The sequence below is a fragment of the Coffea eugenioides genome, chromosome 2, assembly GCF_003713205.1.
Source record: "Coffea eugenioides isolate CCC68of chromosome 2, Ceug_1.0, whole genome shotgun sequence".
Taxonomy (NCBI): domain Eukaryota; kingdom Viridiplantae; phylum Streptophyta; class Magnoliopsida; order Gentianales; family Rubiaceae; genus Coffea; species Coffea eugenioides.
In genome coordinates this window covers 16,263,281-16,286,916 of record NC_040036.1, presented here as the reverse complement: position 1 = coordinate 16,286,916, position 23,636 = coordinate 16,263,281, and the positions used below count along the sequence as shown (strand labels likewise).

General features: G+C 34.7%; 1 protein-coding gene and 1 pseudogene across 1 annotated transcript; both read right to left on the bottom strand.

Annotated features, from left to right (window-relative positions):
- Positions 1–13,063: 13,063 nt before the first annotated feature.
- On the bottom strand, positions 13,064–16,504 carry LOC113757919 (annotated as a pseudogene).
- A 1,416-nt stretch (positions 16,505–17,920) lies between these two features.
- LOC113757910 (aquaporin NIP1-1-like) lies at positions 17,921–23,548 on the bottom strand. The gene is made up of 6 exons (XM_027300980.1): positions 23,423–23,548; positions 23,068–23,292; positions 22,083–22,280; positions 21,455–21,516; positions 21,015–21,186; positions 17,921–18,310 (listed from the first exon to the last, which is right to left on the bottom strand). The coding sequence occupies exons 1-6, from the start codon at positions 23,546–23,548 to the stop codon at positions 17,921–17,923; spliced, it is 1,173 nt and encodes a 390-aa protein (XP_027156781.1).
- Positions 23,549–23,636: the final 88 nt, after the last annotated feature.

Below are 23,636 nucleotides of genomic sequence, written 5' to 3'. Positions count from 1 at the left end.
GTTTAGCACATGAAAGAAAAACCGTATTCCTTGTATTTATACGCAAATTTTTACACCTAAATGCCCTTTATGCCCTTTGTGTGAAATTTGGAATCTAGTGAGAAATATTTATTCGATAGAAAAAGATATTATCCATCAGGCAATTATGAAGAACTTAATTTGTTCCTTCTCTGTTATTCTTTTCTAAAGTAGACAATGTCACTATTATGATAAGGATCCAATAGACGAAACAAGAGTCGAATCGTGAGACGCATAATATGTGGGAAAGGATGGGTTGATTGACCACTTAATGCAATTCTTACCCTTAAGAGAGAAACGAACGATTTATTCGAGGATTTCTTGTTTTATCAAATTTAATTTAATCATTGAAAATCCTTGTTGGCACAAAAAAACAGATGCATAGTGAAAGCAATGTTAACACATATAAAAAAATATGTAAGAAGAAAAGGAGAATAAACATACAACAAATATGCAATAATTTTATTAAGTCAAAACTCAATAATAACAATATTAAGTCGTAGCCTTTCACTTATGATAACTTACAATTCTCCGGGGGAAGCAAATCTCAGAGGCTTTCTCTCTATCTCAAAACTTGACTCAACTCAACTTTTTAAGTAACAATGTACTCCACTGGTAGTATTTATAGACCGTAGAACTTTCTAAACAAACATATTTTTGCAAACTAAAATTTATTTGGAACTGACTTGATATTTCCCAATCTAATATGGAAACTAAACAACATGACACCAAAACAAGAAACAAGAAACTAAATATTAAAATAATTTAGTTTAATTTCCTTCATTACCTCTCTTAAACCAAACTCTTCGTTGTGGCCATTGTCAGTGCCATCTCGAGCTTAAATTTTCATGAATAATTCCATTGTAGTGAACACATTCATCCTCAACTTTTAATTGGTCTTTAATTTCATCTTCACATGTAGCAATAAACAAAACTTGTACTTCTCAAATAATTTCTTAGTTTGATCACTTCTGTCAAAAAGCTTAAACATGTTCACCAATTCTTGATTGAACACTTCAAGATTTAATTCATCTATATCACCCATAAAACTTCCCAAAAACACGTAATCATACTTTTCACAATAAAAATTTCAATATCATCACAAATTTGTTTTGATTTGTCCACATGAATAATCCCATTCATTAAAGTAGCACCACAATTTTTATTTAACTTGTCCACTCCATAATTGATATCAACTAACTCCATCACTTGATTTTTCTCTTCAAATTATTTATTAACTCCAACATAATCAAGAATTTCAGATTCATTGCTCTTAGTTGGGATCATTCAATGTCCGTGGCACATTCGAAGGGAGGTCAGGCAGTGACAAGGGTTTATTTTACGTATTTTTAGTGTGTTTTATTAGTTAATTTTGGTTTGATTATTTAGTTTTATAACTAAAATAACTAAGGTTTTGGTAAAAATCTACATTTTATATTAAAGTGGCTAAATATTGCATTTTATGGATTTTTATGGGAAAAACTTCATATTTTGTAGGTTTAATGATTCAATCATCAAATGAAGTGCATTGAGAAGATATTTGGATGATTGAAGATGGATTAAAGTGAGGAAAATAAAATATGAAGTGTAAAAGGAAGAAATGCAATTTGAGGACAAAAATCAAGAAAAGTCAGCTTTGACAACTCAGACATATTTTCGTATTTTGACTATATCAGGAGCTACAATGATCGGATCAAGGTGATCTTAGTACCATTTTGAAGCTAAGAGATATATCTACATTTGGTATGAAGACATCAAAGTCCAATTCATCCGTTTTCATAGTCCAAAAGTTGAAATACCGAAATTCAACTCAGCTGTCCAAAGTGGAAAACAGAGTTCCGACCAGTGTTTAGTATTTTGATCATATCTCAGTCTACAAAGCTCCGATTTGGATGATTCTTGAAGCATTGGAAAGCTAACTCAAAGATCTACAACTTTGGTGTTTTGCACAAAAGCCAGTTCGGCCTGCATCATGGAGAAAATCGCAGTTGAAGTAAGGACAAAGTGAAAACGCGAGTGCACAAAACGCGAGTTATAGACGCGTTTTGTAAAGGCGCGTTTTCTGGCCGAAATTCTGCAATTTGCTCAGTCAATTCTCTTGTGTTCATACCACTTTCCAGCTATAAGTTGCAAGAGAATTCGGTGCACATGCTTCAGAAGACAAAAGGGCAGACAAGGTGGCTTATTTTCAAGTCAAAAACATTTGTTATTGACTATCCTAACAAAGTTGAGATTTGGGAATCAAAATGTGGAATTTGACTTGGAAAAATGGAGCTCTTAAGCAGTTTATATGCAGAGACATTTTGGGTGGTCTGAGAAGGGGGAAATATACGGGAGAAGCTTGAAGAGTGCAGAAATGTAGTTCTTCCATTTCCTTAGTGTAGGATAGTGTAGTAAGTGTAGTTCATCCATTCTTGTATAATGGCTAGATTAGGATGAAAATGGAGATGAAGAAAGAGAAGTTGAAGCTCAAGTGACATGGGTTATCTCTTCTCCAACTCTTTATCTTTTGTATTGGATTCTTAAATATAGTTAATATGCAAGTTCTGGAATTTATGTCTATTATGTGTTTTTAAAGTTTATGCCTTGGGTTTGGTTGAACTTTCTATGATTGTTAGTGTTTATCATTTGGCTATTTAACTGCTATGATTTGAGCAAGTTATTTAGCACTTTAGCTCTTTAAATCATGATTAATCTGGTACCATTAATTGTGATTATCTAAGGTGTTATTTCTGCAATGAAAATTGAGATTTAACACTAGTTCAAGAAGTGCTAAACATAGGGAGTACACTCACGAAAGTAGAGGTGCACCTATGTGGTTTTTAGTGATTCATTTCATGTAATTTCACTGAAGAAATGAACTTGTAGCTAATTTCATAACCATGAGAATATGTATGGATTAGTTATAAGTATAATTGATTCACTACGAAAGTAGGATTCAAATGCATAAGGAAATTACACCATAACTAGCCTAGATGTAGTAATTAATGATCCAAATATAGCACTTGCATGAGTAGTTAGGGATACCACAACCTAAGGAGCTTTCATTTGTTATTTTATATAATTTCAGTAGGATAAATTTTGTTATAATTCATTGATAGTCTAAATAATAGAGAAGTTTTAGTAATACCGGTAATTGTTCACTCTTCCCTGTGGGATCGACCCGATATATACCCTAAACTACTAGTTGATCTGTATACTTGCAGTGAACGGGTGTAATTCGGTATTTTTTAGCTTGCACGTATGTAAAATACCCGTCAGGCAGATTTGGAAGCTCTTGCAGGATCCTGTTCTTGTTTCACACTGCTATCGAGAGACTAACACAGTTGCTGATGCATTGTCTAATGTGGGCGTATCTCACCCACAGCAACAAGTCAAGGTATATGATAGCTTTAGTACGTTTCCAAGGGAAGCTCGTGGGGCAATTCGCCTTGACAGAATAGGGTTGCCTTCAATTCGGAAAATTAGTCGTATGTAAGAGGAGTTTATGTTTTGTATATCTCTTCATTAATAAAAAAGCTATTTAAAAAAAAAAAGAATTTCTGGCTCATCATGATATTCAATCACATTTTTTAATCTCATCAATGATTTTGCTTTCTCTTTCAACCACATGTGAAATCTCCTCGTGAATCACAAAATTTTCATCTTCATGTGCACCCACAATTTGTGTAATTTCATCTTTCTCTACCTCATCAAAAACTTCTTTTTCTTCTTCCTTGGCACCAATTTCTCTACTGTCGCGCCCCACTTTTCGAATCGTGTGAGTGTGTTTGTGATGGGTGTGGTGTGTGTAGTGTGGTGTGAACGTGTGCAAAATGAAAATAAAGGCCATGGGACTTGATAAAGCGACGGTTTGGCCATATAAAGTTCAAAAAGGGTTTTTTGGAAAATGGAGTCGCCACTTGGTATAGAGTTAGGGTGTACCAAGTCACCCAAAAATGATTTTTGTTTTTTTGAATAAAAAAGTAAATAAACCCTTTTTGAGAACTTTCGGGTCTACGTAACCAGAAGAGGGATCGGGGGTCACATTTGACGAAGGGGAAGGCAAGGATAAAAATCCAAGGCACCCCTTCGACCTAGCCAAGGCTAGTTGCGTGACTTGAACCAATTTTTCCTAATTTTTCTACCCAAGGTATGTATCGCGTATTGGATATGTCTATATGAATGCAAAAACCTAGACCTAGGGGGATTGGGGGAAATTTCTCTTCAAAGGTTGAGTGGTGCCAATCACATTAATTGTGAAGCCCAATAATGATCCTTTTGGAGAGGTCACACCTAAACCTAAATGACGTGAAAGATGAGTGGAATGCATGCCATGTGAAAGTGTGAGTTTGTGTGAAGTGAGAAAAATGATAAAAGTAGTAAGATAAGAGTGAAGGTGTGCAAATGTAGATGAAAGTACTCGTGTGCGAGTGAAGATAAACATGTTCGTGTGCAAATGAAGATAAAAGGGTTCGTGTGCAAGTGAAAGTGATAAAAAGGTGCATGTGTGCAAATGAGACAAAAGTGAAAGTGTAATGATAGAGTGGATTGAGAATGCATGAGCCTAGGGAATTCATGCATATTGGGTACGGGGAGACCTAAATCGTGACTTGATTTTCCCTTTGATTAGAAGGCGAAACTAGCGTGCTAAGGCTATCGAGTAGCCACACTCGCTCGTTTCCCTTATCGGAAGGGGACTCTTCAGGCAAATGTACCCTAACTAGCATGAGATGCAAAGAATCCTAAAATGAGGGAAAAGGGGCTCGAGGAGCATGCCAAATGATAAAACTAAGAAAAATGCATGACATGTAGTGAACATGCAAATATGCACTAACAAAAAGGGATGGCCTAATGAGCCACAACTAGCATTGGACTAGTGTGGTGACGTACATTCATCCATTCCATTCATTCATGGTTATGAAAGCAAGTAGACATGCCAAAACGCTCGTAAACACGTAGCACGTAGCACTTAGCATGCTCGACTAGATGCAAGAGCCTACTAAAGCAATTAAACATGTAGCAACAAAAACAAGCAACCAAGGGGAAGGGGAAATGGACCAGATGCTCTACGAGCCCTAGCTATTACAAGCCAAGAGGTGTACACATACCCCATGAAAACATAAAGGGAAAGGGTGAATGGACCAGATGCTCTCCGAGCCCTATCTATTACAAGCCAAGAGGTGTACACATACCCCATGAAAGCATAAAGGGGAAGGGTGAATGGACCAGATGCTCTCCGAGCCCTATCTATTACAAGCCAAGAGGTGTACACATACCCCATAAAACTTAAATAAAAGTAAAAACAAGCAAATGCAGGCAAGGAGGTAAGGAAAGCGGAGTAGGCATGCATATTCACATAACACGTAGGAGCACGTAAGGCTAAATGTAGTGCAAATGAGGGATAGAGTGTACCTCCCTTGAATTGACGCCCTAATGAGGTGAAGTTACTAATTTACCCTCCAAAATAATAAAAAGGTCAAGGTACCACTTAAATTATCAAATAAATCAAAGAAAATGGAAACCAACGTCAAATTGAATTACTCGAAGCATTCCAAGGAAAGTAAACTACTCGTACTTAACCAATTAAGACAAACAAAGACCCCATTGAAAGAATCAAAAAGGTCTAAAGGGCCAATTTATTATTATTATAAACACTAAGGGACTAAAAACATAAAATAAAATTAAGAATCTAAGGTGAAACTTATCAAATCAAACTAGAAAATTCACAAAAGGTAAACGAGGAACAGTTTGCTAGTATCGAGGCAACAAAATGTCAAAGAAGCCAAGCAAAATCAAATTGACTACAAATCTAATGGCATATTAGGAGGACAAAATTAATTAAGTTTCCAATTAATTGGGCCATGGAAGCATTAGATAAAAGCTAAGGGGTTGGAGTGCAATTTTTGGAAACATTTTTCATGCAGATTCATGCAACAACACGCAGAAGGCTTCTTTTCTCATTGCTAGTTTCTGCAAAATTCAGCCACAACCTTTCATCCATTTCAACATGCAGACTAATTCACCAAATCAAGATTTTAACTATCAATTGTCAAACTGAATCAAACACAAAATTTAAATGTGCAAACAAGGTGATGAAACCTACTTATAAGCTCTTGCCGAATAAAACATGACACTAATGCAGCAAAATAACGTGAGAAAAACTTCTGCAATTTTCTTATTCAGTCATCAGCAATTAAACAGAACCCAAACACACAACTTGTTTTTTAAGATTTCAAACCTAAACACAAGGCTTTCAACTAGGCAGCAAATCATCATCCAAACAAGCAAAACAAAAAAGAAACTTAGCAAGATTCCAGTGCAAAAAATGAAGTACATTCGGCAAGTTGGAAGATCTGGAAAACATATGAAACTGGTTCAACAAGTCTTGGTTTGTTCGGCTTTGATGAACTCCTCAGATAGACCTCAAAACAGGTAAACAAAGATAAAACAAAACAAAATGCAGCAAAGGAAAAGTAAAACCTGCGCAAGCTGCTGCAACATGACCAAGAGCTTTGAGCTCGTTGCAGCAGACTTTGTGCGCAGGTTTCTGCAACTATCTAAGAAAGAAACCAGCTGCATTTCATTTCCAAACTCAGATTAAGGAACTAACCATGTAACCAACCCAGACCAAACAAACAAAACTCAGCAAAACATCATGCAGAAATTCTGGAAAACATACGCGCAAAACTGGTTTGACAACCTGAATCATTTATTTTCCAGCAAGCATTAGATCCTAAATCAGGAACTCTAGCCCCCAAACATGCGAACCCAGCATCAAACTTCAATCTAAACCAGAGCCTGCACTTCTCACTTTGCATCATAAAAAATTCTGGATTTCAAACACAAAAATTAGAGAAAAAGGAATGCAAACATCGGAATAACATTCTGAAAAATTTTCCAGCCAACGGCCTTTCTTTCCTTTTCATGGTGCAGACCAGATTTTGGTTCAAATACAAAGCTTTGATTAGATATCTCTCAAACCAACATCATAACTCCAACTAATCAACAAACAACTTAACTTTAAACTCCCAACAAGCTAGAACAATAAAGGAGCTAATGCATCACAGAAAATCTGGACAAGGCATTCATGCAGAATGGTTTGGCAATCTGAAATCTCTTTTCCAACTCAAGTATGTTTAAACACAAACACCCAAAACCAAATCTAAGTGTCATAACATCCATTTCAACATCCGAACCAACTAAAACATAGAAGAAAAGCTATGCAAAAACTGGAAAATTCTGAGCAGAAGGTTCGGCAATCCTGACTGGTTTATTTTCAGCAAACATTTAAACATGATTCATGCGTTTCTTATTCCTCACATGGACAGAAGTAATACTCAAACAAGAATTTATGACACTAGCTTGCAAGAAAAATCCAGACTTGCATCCCAAAACTCAACCTCAACCAAAGTTGGAAACTTTATGCAATTTCCTCTCGGCCAAAAACACCAATATGCAAGCTGTCAACTCTTTACCCACTCCAGATTTTAACCAACCCAAAACAAGAAACCTTAATCATATTGAAGACAGACCAGAGTCAACAAGGACACAGAGATGCAAACAAATAACTAAAGAAAAGAGCTTTGACCTTTAAAAGAAGAAATCGATACCTGAAATGGAGAAAGAGCTTGAACGATTCGGCAAACACTCCACGGAAAAGCGATGATGATGCGGTTGTCTTCTTCCAATCCCAAATCCCTTTTTGTTCTTACGGTTGAAAACCCTTCTTGTTTTGCTTTCTTCAGCAATCTGCAGCCTTTCCCAGCAATCTTCCTTTCGTTTTTTTCTATCAAGCTTACAGCTTTTCCTAGCCTTTTCTCTTCTTGCGCGCAGGTTTCTTTTCCTCTTGGTCGGCAGCTCCACCCTTTCTACGCTACTCTCTCTTCCCTCAATCTTTCTCAGTTTTTCTTTTAGCCTGTCGATGCTCTCCCAAAACCTCCTATTTTTCTTCTTTTCCAGATTTCCCCGCGTCACCCTTAGCTCTCCTTGCGGCTACTGTTTTATCGTCCCCCTCTCCTTTCTCTTTTGCCGTTCACTCTTTCTTCCCCCAAAACCTCTGTTGCGGCTACCTCTCTTTTTGCTATATATCAGACCCCCAAACCCTAAAAACCTCTAGTCCTTTTCCTGTATTTGCAGCTTTAGGAGCCGTCCCAGATTTCCTTTGCAAGCTGCGTAAAACGCAGCTTGCTGCCGCGTATCTTTCATTTTTTTTTTTTTTTTTTTTGAACTTAATAACTTAATAAATACAGAAATGATATAAATAATAATAATAATAACAAATTGCCAAAACCAGGTAATAATAATAATAATAATAATGAATAATTTAAAAACTAAACAACTAAAAACAACAAAAATGGCCACTTTTCCATCTTTTTGTTTCATTTTTCATTTTTCATCATTTTCTTTTTCTCAAAATAACTTAATAAAAATAACTAAAGTGCAAAAAGGTTGCATTTAAAGAAATAAATATATTTTTGTGAACAAATTTCCTTTTTCCCCTTTTTTTTATTTTCATTTTCATTTTTCTTTCAAGAAAGCATTGAATAAAAACAAAATGACTAAAACATATTTTTTTGAATGCTTTTCTTTTTCTCTTTTTTCTTTTTCAACAAATTCTATGATAAAACTTAAAAATAAAAATAAAACTGGAAACTAAAAACTAAAAATGAACACGACAAATAAAAACTAAAAAATGAAATTACACCAAAAATTTGGTGTCTACATCTACCATGACCACAATAAGAATTCATCAAAGTTTTTTAAGCCTCCTTTGCCCTCTTTGCATGTTGACTCCATGCAACTAGACTTTTATAATGAGAGAGTGAAACGCCTTGCCATCCAACTGTCTATTTTTCTCCAATTCTTTAACTACACTACTTGATAATTTGACGCCTTTTGTAGGTTTCATGAACCCTGTTTGGATAATATCCCAAACTCTATTTGTTTGAAAAAATATTTTCATCATCGTACTCCATTTGTTTCAAAACTGTTTTTATCATCAAAGATAAAAACATCACAATATTGTAAACAATATGAACTCATAACTTACTTTCACGAAAAAGCTCTAGGACCAAAGTCTAGAGTTTTGAAACCATCTGTTGGAGCAAAAAAAACATACGTATAGTCGAAGTAATTTTAACGCACAAAAAATTTGTGGGAAGATGAGAAGAATAAATACACAATAAATACTCAATAATTTTATTAACTCAAAATTGAATAATAATAATATCAAGTTGCAACTTTTCGCTTATGACAACTCAGAAATCTCAATTTAGAGGTTTTTCCTCTATCTCACAACTTGATTCAATTCAACATTTTAAGTAACAATGTACTAGACTAGTAATATTTATAGATTGTAGAACTTTCTAAACAAACACAATTATAAATTGAGACTTATTAGGAATTGATTTGGAATTTTCTAATCTATTATAGAAACTAAACGAATAGGACACCAAAACAAGAAACTAAAAGAATTAGAAAACTAAATACTTAATTTCCTTCAATCCTTAAGTATACCACGTTTACAAACTAACTTACCCATCACTTAATATTCAATAATCACAAAATTACAGTTGTGTATGATGTGTTGAAAATGATAGGAAGTAATGTATGGTGTTGTAAGAAAATTAATATGGTGACTAAATATATCTCATGATCTGTAAGTATATCCATAAATTGGGTCTGCCTAAGGATATGCCTGATCCATATATTTTTTTTCTCCAGTCATAATGTACACACTTAGATTTAAATATTTCCTCCTAGTATTTAGACAATTTTCTAATTTAACTTCACTGTTATATATATACAAACACACACAAATATACTTAGGGTACTCACATTTATATTCTGATGGGAAAACATTAACTTTCAGTCAAACTTTTCCAAGAATTTTGCATGTCATTGACAAAATGTGATAATACTTAGTATCTCGCCCTTATTACTTAAAAGGATCGAAGCAATGCTCGATGTGGAATCTTATTTGTAATTGGGAAAATAGGAAAATAAGAGACACTAAATTTTTGAAAATGATAGATAATTCTCACCCTTAATCCATCCAAACCTATTCTATTTCTCTTGTCCCTAAACTTTAGGCATATATGGGGGAAGGGGTGCGTTGGTTGGTATGGGAGAAGGGTATGTAGGTGAGAAGTTTTGGATTCAAAATCTTTCATCTGTACTAAAAAAAAAATTAGGGATATTGATCCACTTATGCGGGTTTATTTATTAAATGAATATGTGGGATTATTTATTATTTGTTTAACTTAAAGTATTTATACTTGCACAAATTCACAACTAATAAAACAAAAGAACGATCATACCAAGGCACGGGCTAAATACTAGTTCTTTGTTAGTCTCAAAATCATTAATTTGTTGATTTGATAAGATGCAGTCTTAATGTACTTTGACTTTCATTTACGTGTTATTCTCATTAGATTACGCGTTATCACTTCTCTACCGGATAATAGTATATGAGTAAAGAGCTTTAGGATGCCTTTGAAAAGAATTATTATTGCATAACGTATTGGAAAAAAGAATTCATTCTTAATTAGGTACCATATATAACATAAAAAATTAACAACAATAAATTTTGAAAATAAATTCTAATAGATATAGATGTATAAAAATTCTCCATGTCTTTAGATTCCTAATTAGCTTAGAATGAAAGCAACCTTTTCTTGAAAAAGATCTACACTCAGATATAAAGCTAACTCCAAAGTCGAGATAGCATCTAATAAAATTGATAGCCACTTGAGTTTGATTGGAGGGAATAATAGTCCTGTTGGAATTTATTCCAGCAGGGAGGGTGGGATTTAAGAAATGGGAAGGAGGCAAAGGAATTTGAAACTAAGACCTCTAATACTTGAGTTTTCAATTTTAGCCACCGGACCAATGCCTCATTGACAAGGTAAAGCTTAATGAATAATTTAGTATAATGTCATATTTGCCACAAAAAAAATAAAAGAAAAACTTTAAAGGTAAAATAAGTATCAAATCACACCATTTCTTTCTCAGGACCCACAACAAGAAGAAATAAAATATAACACAAATTTTGTCTTTTCTTAACATTCTTTTTTCCTTTTTTTTCTTTACTAAATTCCCAAAAAAGCCAGACTAGGCCTTGGAAATCAAGGGCTCGATTACCAGTCTTTGGTGATTCTCTCCAATTATTTACAAGATAAGATGCTACTTCTACGAGTGCTGAGCTGTTTGCATGTCCCAAGCACAAGAATTTCTCTTTCATTTAGAAAAGGATTAAAAATGGATTGTGTGTAGGTTGAAAAAGATTCCACCCATGACCAGACTAGGGTAAGTTATTGGGGAGGCTACTAAACTAGTGTTGGAAAATTAATTACTGAAAGTTTTAAACTCGCTTAAAACTTCTACACGTGTTAATTACTAGTCATTCGGTTCATTTCATTGCTAAATCATTTTTCTTCTGTTAGGTTTATGTTAAAACATGATAAATTGAAACACAAGACAAAAGAGAAGACCCATGAATTATCCCACACTAACGCCCAAAATTTTTTTGTTCAAGATTCAGACTCTCTTTGTTAGATTCAAATTTAATGTAATATTTTGTGGTCGACCAATTCCTTCAAGTAACATTGCCAATGATACTAGAGTGCCAGAGTCAACTAGATTTTTATTTAATTAATTACTAGCTTTATCTCCCTTGCTACGCGTGGGAACTAGAACTGGTTAAAAATAATTTAAATTTTAAGATAAAATATTTAACATTCTTATTATTATAGAAAACTATCTAACATCTTTATATTGTATACAACTCAGTAATTATTATTTGTTTTAATTGTCACGATTTTGGGTAAACTTTTACTCATTTTTTTTTAAATTTTAGGAAATATTAAAGTAGTAAATTTTACTTATACAGGCTTTTCACTAAGTTGATTTAATTAATTTCCTTTTTTAGCCTAAACTACAGGGTTTTGAAATTGAATTAAACTAACTAATAACCATTAGATAACATGAATGAAGATTATTGAAGAATAAAATGATTGAAAAACATTGAAAGATAACACAGGTCAAAGTATTACAAACTCCTACAATATATCAACTATTGAATAGTATAATAATAGATAAATTATGGGTTTGCTTGGCAAAAAAGTTTTTACAAAGTTTTTTAACAACTTTAATTATAATATATTTCCAAAAATTTTCCAAAAATTTTAAAATACACACTTTAAAATATCCCAAAACACACATAAAATTACCTTCTTTCCGTTCTTCTTCCTCCCCCAACTCAACCCATCACTATCTCTGCCACTAGCCAATACTGACCGGCACCTCAACTGGTGCTGGTAACTTTTTGTTTTGTTTTGTTTCCTTTCCTCTCTCTCTCATTTGCCAAATAGGCCTATAGTAAATGTGTTCTCACCTCACCACTCAACCTTTTAATTAATATTCTTCTTATTTGGTGGACCAATAGGCCTAATTCCCAGGACCCAGCTCTCACTGCAATGAGGTGGGGAAGCATGTATAAAAAGAACTTGTAAACCACATATATCTATGGTTGCCCAATGAAAGGTCTCTGAATCTTGAGGCAATTAGCAGTGATCCTTATTCAATAAGCTAAATGAAACTTTGAAATATTTTGGTGACTTTTGATGCACTTTACCCTATACATAAATAGATATCGTGCATATGTGCAACATAGTGATATGAGTGTATCTAGGTAGTTATAGACTTTCTTACTAATGCATATAAAAAATGCTACTAAAATAATCAATATTAGCCAACCAACAATACTAAGTTATGAAATTAAAAAAAAGGTTATGAAATTTTAGGGGAAAGTTTTTGCATACAAGTTTTACAAGCATATGAGTTACAAATTTAGTTTGATATTCTAATGGGAGAATTGTAATTTTGGTCCCCAATCTATAGTGTATGTGCAGAATTATCTCCAATCTATTTCGAAAATCAATTTTGGTCCCCAATCTATTCAATTTTGCGCTAAAGTGGACAATTGACAGAATCTCTTCAATTTCAATCGGAACTAAGTTACGTGAGATCACGTGCCAGCACCTAAAACCCCTTTTTCATTTTTTTAATTTCTAAAACACGTTTTTTCTAGTGGCTTGGCTTTTGGCATGGACACTTCTATCCCTTCAGCCAGATCAATCTCTTCCTCGCTAATTCTTTTCCAATCAAAACTCTAAATTAGAGATCCCAAGGCCAAACCCACCACCTGCTGTGCTAGGCCAGAACCAGGGCAAGATCTCCTTCCCATCCCAAATGGAATCAGCTTTGATGGCTGAACCTACAAGCCTTCGAATCTCTCTGGCTTGGAGCTTGTTGGATCATCCCAAACGTTTGGGTCCCTGTGAACTGCCCATGCATTAACTAGCAAAATTGTGCCTTGCGGAATATTGTATCCCCCAATTTTATAGTCATCGGTCGACTCATGTGGCACTAGCATTGGTGCTACTGGGCACAACCGAAGTGTTTCTGAAATAATATTATGAAGATAAGGAAGATTGGATAGATCATGTTCGTCGACCAATTGATTAGTCTCTACTTGAGCATCTAATTCAGCTCGAGCTTTCTCTAGCACCTCAAGATGGTTAAGCAAAAGAGACAAGGCCCATTCTATAGTCACCGATAAAGTGTCTGTTCCAACAGTAAGCATGACCTAACAATAATTTACTAGTGGTTCAATTGAATGCTCTTTCCAATTCAACGGTGAAGAATGGTTTATAGAGAAAGAATATACTTACCAATATAATCCCTTTGATGATTTGGTCCGTATAATCCTTTTGATTTCCAATTATTATCATCCGCTCTTTTCTCTCTGCTGCTTGCTTGCTTGCTTATGAAGTAGTACTGCTACTGCTGCTGCTGCTGCTCCTGTTGTTTGTGCAGGAGAACTAAACTGGGTCCGTCTCTGGCGTTGATTGCAGATTATCTCCATTACTAATGGAGGCAAGAACGAGACTTGGACTTGAAGGCCAAGCTGAGCTTCTTACTCGTGCTGTGGGTTCTGGGGATTTGAAGGCGGCGGGCAACAAGAGGAGCAATTTGGATTGTGAGATTACCCCTTTCATGTCTTTGTTTAATAAGACAAAAGGCAAGAGAAAGCTGAAAATATTAAAAAAACGTGTTTTAGAAATTAAAAAATTGAAAAAGGGGCTTTAGGTGCCGGCACGTGATCTCACATGACTTAGTTCCAATTAAAATTGAAGAGATTCCGTCAATTGTCCACTTTAGCGTAAAATTGAATAGATTGGGGATCAAAATTGATTTTCGAAATAGATTGGAGATAATTCCACGCATACACTATAGATTGGGGACCAAAATTACAATTCTCCCCTATTCTAATTACACACGATTATTAGGATATTCTAAGTAATTTCCAAGAGAATTTCCAGTTTTGCAGGATAAGAGGTATTCAAAGAGAATTTCTTGTTTGGATACTCATTAATTTGGATTCTAGGTTATTTTCTTTTGTGCGCACTCAAGTTGTAAGGGAGAAAGCGCTCCTTTTTTCTTTTATCTTTGTCTTTCTATTTGTCTTTAACTCTTTTCTTTTATGTTTATCTTTCTATTTGTCTTCAACTCTTTGTAATACTTGAATTTATATTTAATAAAATAAAATGGGTGGCGTCTCTCTCCCGTGTACGGGATTTGCCAAAAAAAAAGAAAATTTCTTGTTTGCTGTTTATCCTAAGTTTCCTTGACAATTTCCAAAAATCTTCTTGATTGACTTGAAATAGGACATAGTTAATATGCAGATGTGTTTGTCATGAATTGATGCCTTTCTAAGCAACTCTTCCCTCCCGTTATTTGAAACCTTAGCTAGTTGTTATTCAAATTTCAACTTTGATACTGAAAATTCAGCCATTTTACAAGCTTACAGCTTCAATAAACTCTTACCCAAAAAAGATGGAGAGTAGGTTGAAGAACTTCGTTGAAAAATTAAAACAAAGTACTGGGCTTCAAAAGGCCTTAAAGATGTGAAGTAGCGCACATCGGTTAGATGAGTTGTTGTTAGAGTTGGTTGTTGACTTGATGAAGATCCAGCTAATGAAATGATAGGTTGCATTTTGGTTATTAAATTTATGATTGTTTTTCCCATGAATTTTATCAAATATTGTGTTAATTGTTAGATTCTACTCATATTTGGTAATTAATATTGGTTATAGCGATTCAAAGCAAAAAAAAATTAAATGCATGATTTTTCACTGGACTTTTATACTATTCAGCGTGGGTGCATCAAAGTATTACACTGCATGTTTGGGAAACTCAAGATTTTGCACGTTTGAAGATCTCCAATTCTAAATCAAAGCCGTAAAGATCAGATTCTCCTCACCGAATGGATAGTCTTTCACTTTTAATAGGATACTCGTCTAGTCTATCTATCTTGACTTTTTAAAAAGAATCATTGGCCGATTGGGAATTTGAAATTATTTAGGAAAATAATTAAAGGAGGAGTATAAAACAAAGCAAGAAACAATTCAGTTCGTATCTTTTGCTTGGCAAAGAAATAGGGAACGACGTTCCCTTTTTTCTTTTTCCTCTTGACTCTTTATTTGATAATCGAAGAATGGTCTTGGCAATGGATTGTATTATTTTCCGTGCAATTTCTTCAAGGGAGATGAACTAAACTTCTCATTCTAGTCAAGGAGTAACGGAGGATTTAGTTCAACTAAAATTATGAGATCAAATTGATTATATTTATTATTTTTATTTACTAGTATTCGTATATTCTCTGATTTAATTTCTTATGATTATTATGTTATTTGAATATTTAGGGCCCGACATTTGAATTAATCTAATAACCTATAACCAATTAAAGCAGTTAAATTCATAATTGTTTAATTGCTTTCAAATAGTGGTAACTAATACGATTGGATTTGTGTCAGAGGGACATATGGGCTAATTTAAACCCTCGTAACGTGTCATTTGATTAAAACAGGGTTTCTCTAATTCTTAAGACAATTGAAAAATTAAACTCTAAGGTCGTGCTTAGAGTTATTTCTTGATTAAGACAGTGGTTAACGGTCCTACCTTTTTTTTATATAAATATTTTTATTTATTTAATCCATAATAGGACCAAATGTTACAATGCCATAGAGACGGAGTACTACTCCCTTACCACACGAATAGACGCAACTCCTATCCTATCAAGGTGATATGCTCCTCTCGCTAATTGGGGTAAAGCTGAAGCGGCCAAATAAATCTCCACCCGACCCTGTCGACAACCTTCATTAGCCAATATATCTGCAACCTGGTTAGCCTGACGATAACAGTGACGAATGCGTGGGAAGTGGGATACCAACCCGACCAACTGTTGCACCTCCTTATAGATACTCCATGGGCACTGCGATGTCCTATTTAGAATTTGCACTAACACCGAGGAATCCAGTTCAACATCAAAGGCATCAAAATCCCTCTGGAGGCATAAGTTGACCCCAAAAAGCAAAGCGCGGGCCTCAGCCTGCATACTCGAAGCGATTCCAAAATACAGTATGAAGAAGTTGATTGTCATCGCTTGTTTGGCAGTTATAACTTGTTTATCAATGGGTAAATGAAATTATTATTGCATCAATGCTCAATTGAGTGAACCATTTTCGAAGATATTTCTTGGCTAGATTTATCTATTATTGTTTTAACTTTAATAAATTTTCATTTAATCCTTTTAATTTGAGTTATTTAATTGTTCTCATTTTTATAAAAATCCCTCTTACTTTGTGCTCTAGAAGAAACAAATTTTTTTCGATCCCTGTGGATTCGACTCTACTTATCGCTATATACAAAAATTTGTATTTTATTTAAGTATTTATTATTGTACAACTTTAACACCTGTCATGAAACAATCGGACATGGATCGATGGACATAAGCAATGAAGGTTCTATCTCTAAAAAGGGGTAAAAGATAAGAGTTTAAAGCCGGGAAGAATTCTACAATGGCTTCAATAGAAAAGCAAGGATCGATAATGTGAAGTCCACACGATACAGATCAAAGCTGCTTAGCAAATCCAGTGCTTTCCAATTGCTTTAGCAATTGTTTAGCTTTCCAGTCCACTTTCAGTATTTCTTTTAAGGTCTAGTTTCGGTTTAAATAGAATTCCATTTAGTTTAGTTTCTAGCAGGTGTAATCAACCAAGACTCTCCAAGTGATGTTGAGGTTTGGATCATTTAAGACTTTAGCTATGGGTAGGTATTGTTGCTTTTGTTAAATTCTTATGTACATTTCATTCAGCAAGTTTTGTTCTGGTTTTACGTCTGTTTGGCCGTTTTCATCTTTGCCACTTTGTTTGTGTTTAATTTCACTTGTGTGACTCATCGATCGTGATTTTAATAAAGCTTCATTTAGCAGGACTTTATAACTAATCATGAGTAGACTAATCAATCAACATTCGAAACGCAAAGATTGGACGCTGCATGGAATTAATTAATGGAGAAACAAAATATACATATACATGAACTCAAACACACACAGCTGGTTTTATTTATTTATTGGTGCATTCTTGGCACCTTCAAGATTCATTACAGTACAAGGGAGGTGTATCTCAGCAATACATCTATTCTTTTAAACATCCACACATAACACTTGACCACACACAGAGACCAGTAAAAATACGTTAATCATTCTCAATTCAAGAGCAGCTCTTAATTAATAGTACTCAGAAAAAATAGAACTAAAATTAGAGTTTGAGGGATATTTCATAGTATCTAAGATATTAAAATGAACAATTTCTCCATCAAACTCCATAGATAAGGTACCCTTATTAACATCAATTTTTGTCTGTACTGTGCTTAAAAAGGGTCTACCTAGTAGCAAAGGTGAGGGGTCAGGAGAATGATCATCATCCATGTCAAGTACATAAAAGTCAGTTGGAAATACCAAATCATTAATTTTGACCAACACATCCTCAACCAACCCATTAGGGTATGCATTGGTTCAATCAGCTAATTGAATTATTATCCCAATTTCTTTTAATGGATCTAGGTTCACAGAAGTATAGATAGATTTAGGCATTACATTAATCAATGCCCCTAAGTCCAGCATGGCTTTCCTAATCAAAGTGTTGCCTATCTTACAGGGGATAGTAAACATACCTGGATCCCCACACTTCGGTGAGAACTTCCTTTGTAGAACCGCTGACACATTCTCTCCCACGATGACCCTTTTATCTCCCCTTAGCCTCCTTCGGTTGATGCACAGGTCCCTCAAAAACTTTGCATACTTCGACACTTGTTTGATTGCATCTAATAGGGGAATATTGATCTCTACCCGCGAAACACCTCCAAGATCTTCTTCTCCTAATCCTGCTTCTTCAGTTTCTCTAACCTGCTAGGGAAAGGATGCAAATGAGTTTTGACCTTAATGATCGAGTCAGGGAATACCACTTGATTTTTCACGTCTTGACTAGTTACGATGTATATTTCATCTTTGATAGTGAAATTTTCACCAATTACAAGCTTAGAGTTTGAGAAATCTTGTAACCCGGAAAATTCCAATGGTTACTCATAAGTAATTATGAAACCATTAACCTCAATCCATTTTGCATCCTCTTATTACCTTCTATCCTTAATTCTTATCGTTACCAACAAAAAACAAGAACACTCGGAGAGGCGAGAACTAATCTCATGTACGTAATAGGATTGCGATAGGCACTTTGGGGTTTGATAAGTGAATTGTATGATATTTTATATTATTTTTAGTCACTTTAGTTATATTATTGGAAGAAAGTGAATCATTTTGGCTATAATTGGTGAAAAATGTTTTTAAGTGATTAAATGAGCTTTTCCTCACTTTTAGCGGGATTTTGTGTATTTTGACAGTTTTGACACATTTTCGTATTTTGGCTATAACTTGAGTTACAATGATCGGATTGAGATGATTCTTGAACCAATTTGAAGATAAGAGATAGATCTACAACTTTGGTGAAGACATCTGAATCCAGTTTGAAGGTTTTCAAAGTCAAAAAGCTGAATTACAGTAGCAAATTTCTACTGGTAGAAGCTGAAACAGGACAATGAGCAGGCAAGGGTATTTGGGTCATTTCGCAACCTACACAGATCCAAATGAGGTGATTCTTGATGCATTGGAAAGCTAACTCAAAGGGCTACAAGTTTCATGTTTCGGTCAAGGGCTAAATCAGCTTTTATCATCAAGAAAAGTTCAGTGGAAGTTGATGCAAAATCAGAGCAGAGCTGGAAATTGAACCAGAAGTGACCAAATGGTCACTGTAGCAATCCGGCCGGAATTTGGCCGGATTTGTGGCCGGATTGTGGTCAGAAAAGACTGCTATGTACGCGTAAAACTCAATTTCACCTCCACCAATTCACATGTGATGCTAGACATGTGAGAAACATTCCCAGCTATAAAAGGGAGGTGTAAACCTCAAGTCTTGACCAATATTTCATCTTTATATAGCCAAATTCATTGCAAGATTGAGAGGAAGAGAGAGAGATACGGGAGAAAGTTTGGACTGCAAAAATGTAGCTCTGCCATTCTTCTTAGTGTAGGATAGTTTAGCTAGTAGTTCATCTATTCTTGTTTATTAGCTAGGCAAAGATGAAGATGGAGAATGAAGAAGGCAAGGAGATGAACTCATGTGACAAGGGTTACATTCCTTCCAAACTCTTTATCTTTTGTACTTGATTCCAAGTTTAGTTAATATACAAGTTCTGGATTTTGTGTTTAATATTGTCTCTAAAGTTTAAGCCTTGGGTTTGGTTGAACTTTCTATAATTGTTAGTGTTTATTATTTGGTTATTTGATTGCTATGATTTGAGCAAGTTATTTAGCGCTTTGGCTCTTTAAATCATGATTAATTTGGTACCATTGATTGTGATTATCTAAGGTGTTGTTTCTACAATAAAAATTGAGATTTAACACTAGTTCAAGAAGTGCTAAACATAGGGAGTACACTCATGAAAGTAGAGGTGCACCTATGTGGTTTTTAGTGATTCATTTCATGTAATTTCACTGAAGAAATGAACTTGTAGCTAATTTCATAACCATGAGAATAGGTATAGATTAGTTATAAGTATAATTGATTCACTACGAAAGTAGGATTCAAATGTATAAGGAAATTACACCATAACTAGCCTAGATGTAGTACTCAATGATCCAAATATAGCACTTGTATGAGTAGTTAGGGATACCACAACCTAATGAGCTTTTATTTGTTATTTTGTATAATTTTAGTAGGTTAAATTTGTTATAATTCATTGATAGTCTAAATAATAGAGAAGCTTTAGTAATACCGGTAATTGTTCACTCTTCCTTGTGGGATCGACCCGATACATACCCTAAACTACTAGTTGACATGTATACTTGCAGTGAACGGGTGTAATTCGGTTTTTTTTAACTTGTACGTATGTAAAATACCCGTCAAGGTTAATACTCTTGCATATGGTTGAGAACTAATAATCGTACATGCTTAAATATGTTGGATTTCAGAAACCTCAGGGGTGGGTTTAGGTTTCTGAAATCCAACATAATTCAACTCGGTAAATATTAGTATTGAAAGGTTTTTTGAGGAAAAACAAGTTGATACAGGAAAAAGATGGTCATATACAACGTGTAATAATTCAAGACTTCTCGATAACTATTGATGGTTGGGAAATTAAAAGGCAAACGAAATCCAACATATGCTTTTTCTATAGTTGACCGTAAGATGCTGTTTTCTTCTTGGCTGCTTGAAACGTAAATGTTTCTGTGTTGAATTATCAAAAAAAAAAAAAAAAAAATTGTGTTGAATGTCATGATCTCAGCTCCATTGAATCAGGAATACAATGAAGGGCATAAATATTGTACTCCAACTCTACATAGCACATTTTCATGATAACGGAACAATCGCGGTTCATATATACGCTTTCTAAACTTAATTAGCATGTAGTAAGATACACAAAAACTGCTGATCGTTCTTGCTCGCATTCTGAGCAATGAATTAAAAAAAAAAGACAAATTAAAAAAATGCGAAATACAATTAGAGGCTGCTGATCATTCTTGCTCGCATTCTGAATGATGAATTCCGATTAACAGTTTCAGTACTGGGCGGCTTGTCTTTTAACCTGACAATGTTGTAAACCCAGCAACCAGCTAAGGCTCCAGCTATAGGACCAACGATGTATACCCATATTCCAGTATAGCAATTTGATACGATTGCTGGCCCCAAACTCCTGGCTGGATTCATTGATGCCCCTGAAATTGGCCTGTCATTTAAAAGTAATTAATCAATGACACAAGTATGAAACACAAAAAAAATTGTCTGTTAAGTTCTTCTCATTAGGTAAAACGAAGCAACGTTTTAATCAACCAACAGCACCTCCACTTATTAATTCAACTTAATGAAACCATCAACATATATATTATCCTGCTTCGTTGGGTGATTCGGGTGTTCTTTATATATTATTAGGTGGGTGATTCGGGTGTTGATCGATCTTAGATACTAATAAAGCTATTGAAGGGACTGTTTAGTACCCGGCAAGCAAAGAATTAACTGTGACGGTGGCTCCAACAGCTATTCCAGCGAGTTCTGGTGTCTGCATATGATGAAAAATCAAGAAGCAACAAATAAGCCATAGAACAGCTCTTGAAAAAAAGAGAATGATGCGTCAAAAAGTAATACTTTTTCAAGGGTAAAAAAGTGATATCTTGCATCAGGCAAAATAAGGTTGACTTGATTGATCTAGAGCATGAACTAAAGGGTTGGAGTTTGGTGTAACAGTTAGAGTAACTGCACTGAACAGTTGACACTCTGGATCAAAAAAAGTAAACTTGGCTCGATCAAGAACGTAAATTAAATGGTTGGGATTTGGTTCAATAGATAGAGCAACTGTACTAAATAATTGACGCCTTAAAATTAAATGGAGCAAATTAAGGTTGTCTCGATAGCAGGCATCCATTATTCACACCCCAGATCGAGCCAATCTCATTTCTCTCGATTCTGAGCATCAACAGTTACCCTAAATACCTTTTTCCAACGTTCATTTTTCACGTAACTATTCTTATTCTAGTTTTATGGCATTTATGGAGACTAGTTTACAAGTAAGAAATCATGGTTTGATGAAACTATATAAAGAGAAAAGAGATGAGGTCTTGCACTGACCGCTCGTTCGTCAGTGGAAACACCGGACACAGCGAACATGAGATAGAATGTTATCACAAACTCCAAAAGTAAAGATTGGACGTTAGACCCCGCCGGAAGGGTGCCTACAGAGTGATAATGTTCTTCGCCAAAAGCAAGCCGGACGGTTCCACTTGCTAGAGTTGATGCGAAGAGTTGAGCACAAATATAAGCAGGTACCTGCAATAGTGAAAGGTGGATTCAGTGGCAGGAATAAGAGATTTAAAGGCAAGAGGTGCAAGAAAAGTCATTTGGGCGGCAAATTTTTTTTTTTCTAAATTCATAATTTTCATGAAGTTTTGGATTGTCAAGTCCAAATGTTGTTGGCTGTTTATGTTCAATATGCAAAATACCACTCTTGAGAGTAACATCTCTAGCATGTTGATTTTAGATTTACAAATCTCAGTCGTTTCCAGCTAAACATGGATCTTCATATTTTCTTCTCATTTAGGTTATACACATAGAGTATATTATATTGGGCATATAAAACGATAGAATCTATAAAAGATAGTAGAATTAGAATTAAATTTTTATGCACCAAAAATCTATATAGTAGCAAGATTGGACGTATGACATCATGCATCCAGAACATTAATATGTATACTATAGGTATAAAGATGTAATGCATCTAGACCATTAATATACATATATATATATATACTATAAGTATAAAGAAAATTAATCTAGTCTACAGAATTATCCAACTCTACGATGTTATACATGTGCTTGAAATGTTTTTAACTAAAAAGAACAATCTAAACAGAAACAAACTTTTGCAGTAAACATGTACAAATTTCATTTGAAACTCTAGACTTAGATTCGGCGCTCAAAAAAGAGAAAAAAAGAGAGACTTAGATTCGGCATGATAATTAATTTAACTCTGAAAAAGTTTTTGCATAAATGCATGCTTGATGCTTACCTAAAATAAAAAAATAAATAAACGCATGCTTGATATTAATTATTTTACCCGTTTCCATGCAAACTTCTTGCATGTGGCAAAAGCAATGGTGACAGCAGGATTAAAATGAGCTCCAGAGATATGTCCAACTGTGTAAACCATCACCATTACATCCAATCCCCACAGGATTGCTACTCCTGGGAAGGTGAGAATATTGTCCTTGCCCAAATTCACCACAATTGAAGTAAACCCAGTGAACATCAGCAAGTAGGTACCTATTAGCTCAGCCATTAACTGCAATATTGGATTTAGGCATGTTTCATCAGTAAACAAGATTGAGATATTAAATGCAATAGTCTAATTCAATATCCCCTTGGATTGAATTAATGTTGGTTGAAGAACTCAAGAATCTGTAAAGGATTACCTGTTGCAGAAATTGAATAGGTACCATACCGCCTGAAGAGTTGTTAGATTTGTTGGAAACTAAATACTCATCTTTTACCTCCACAACAATATCATGGTCTTGATTAGTCTCTAATGTGTCTGCCATTGCGGACTTCTCTATACAAAATTGGAACGTCTCACTCTAACTATGTGAATTTTTGACGTACATAAATGTTAGAAGTGGAACTGCTATT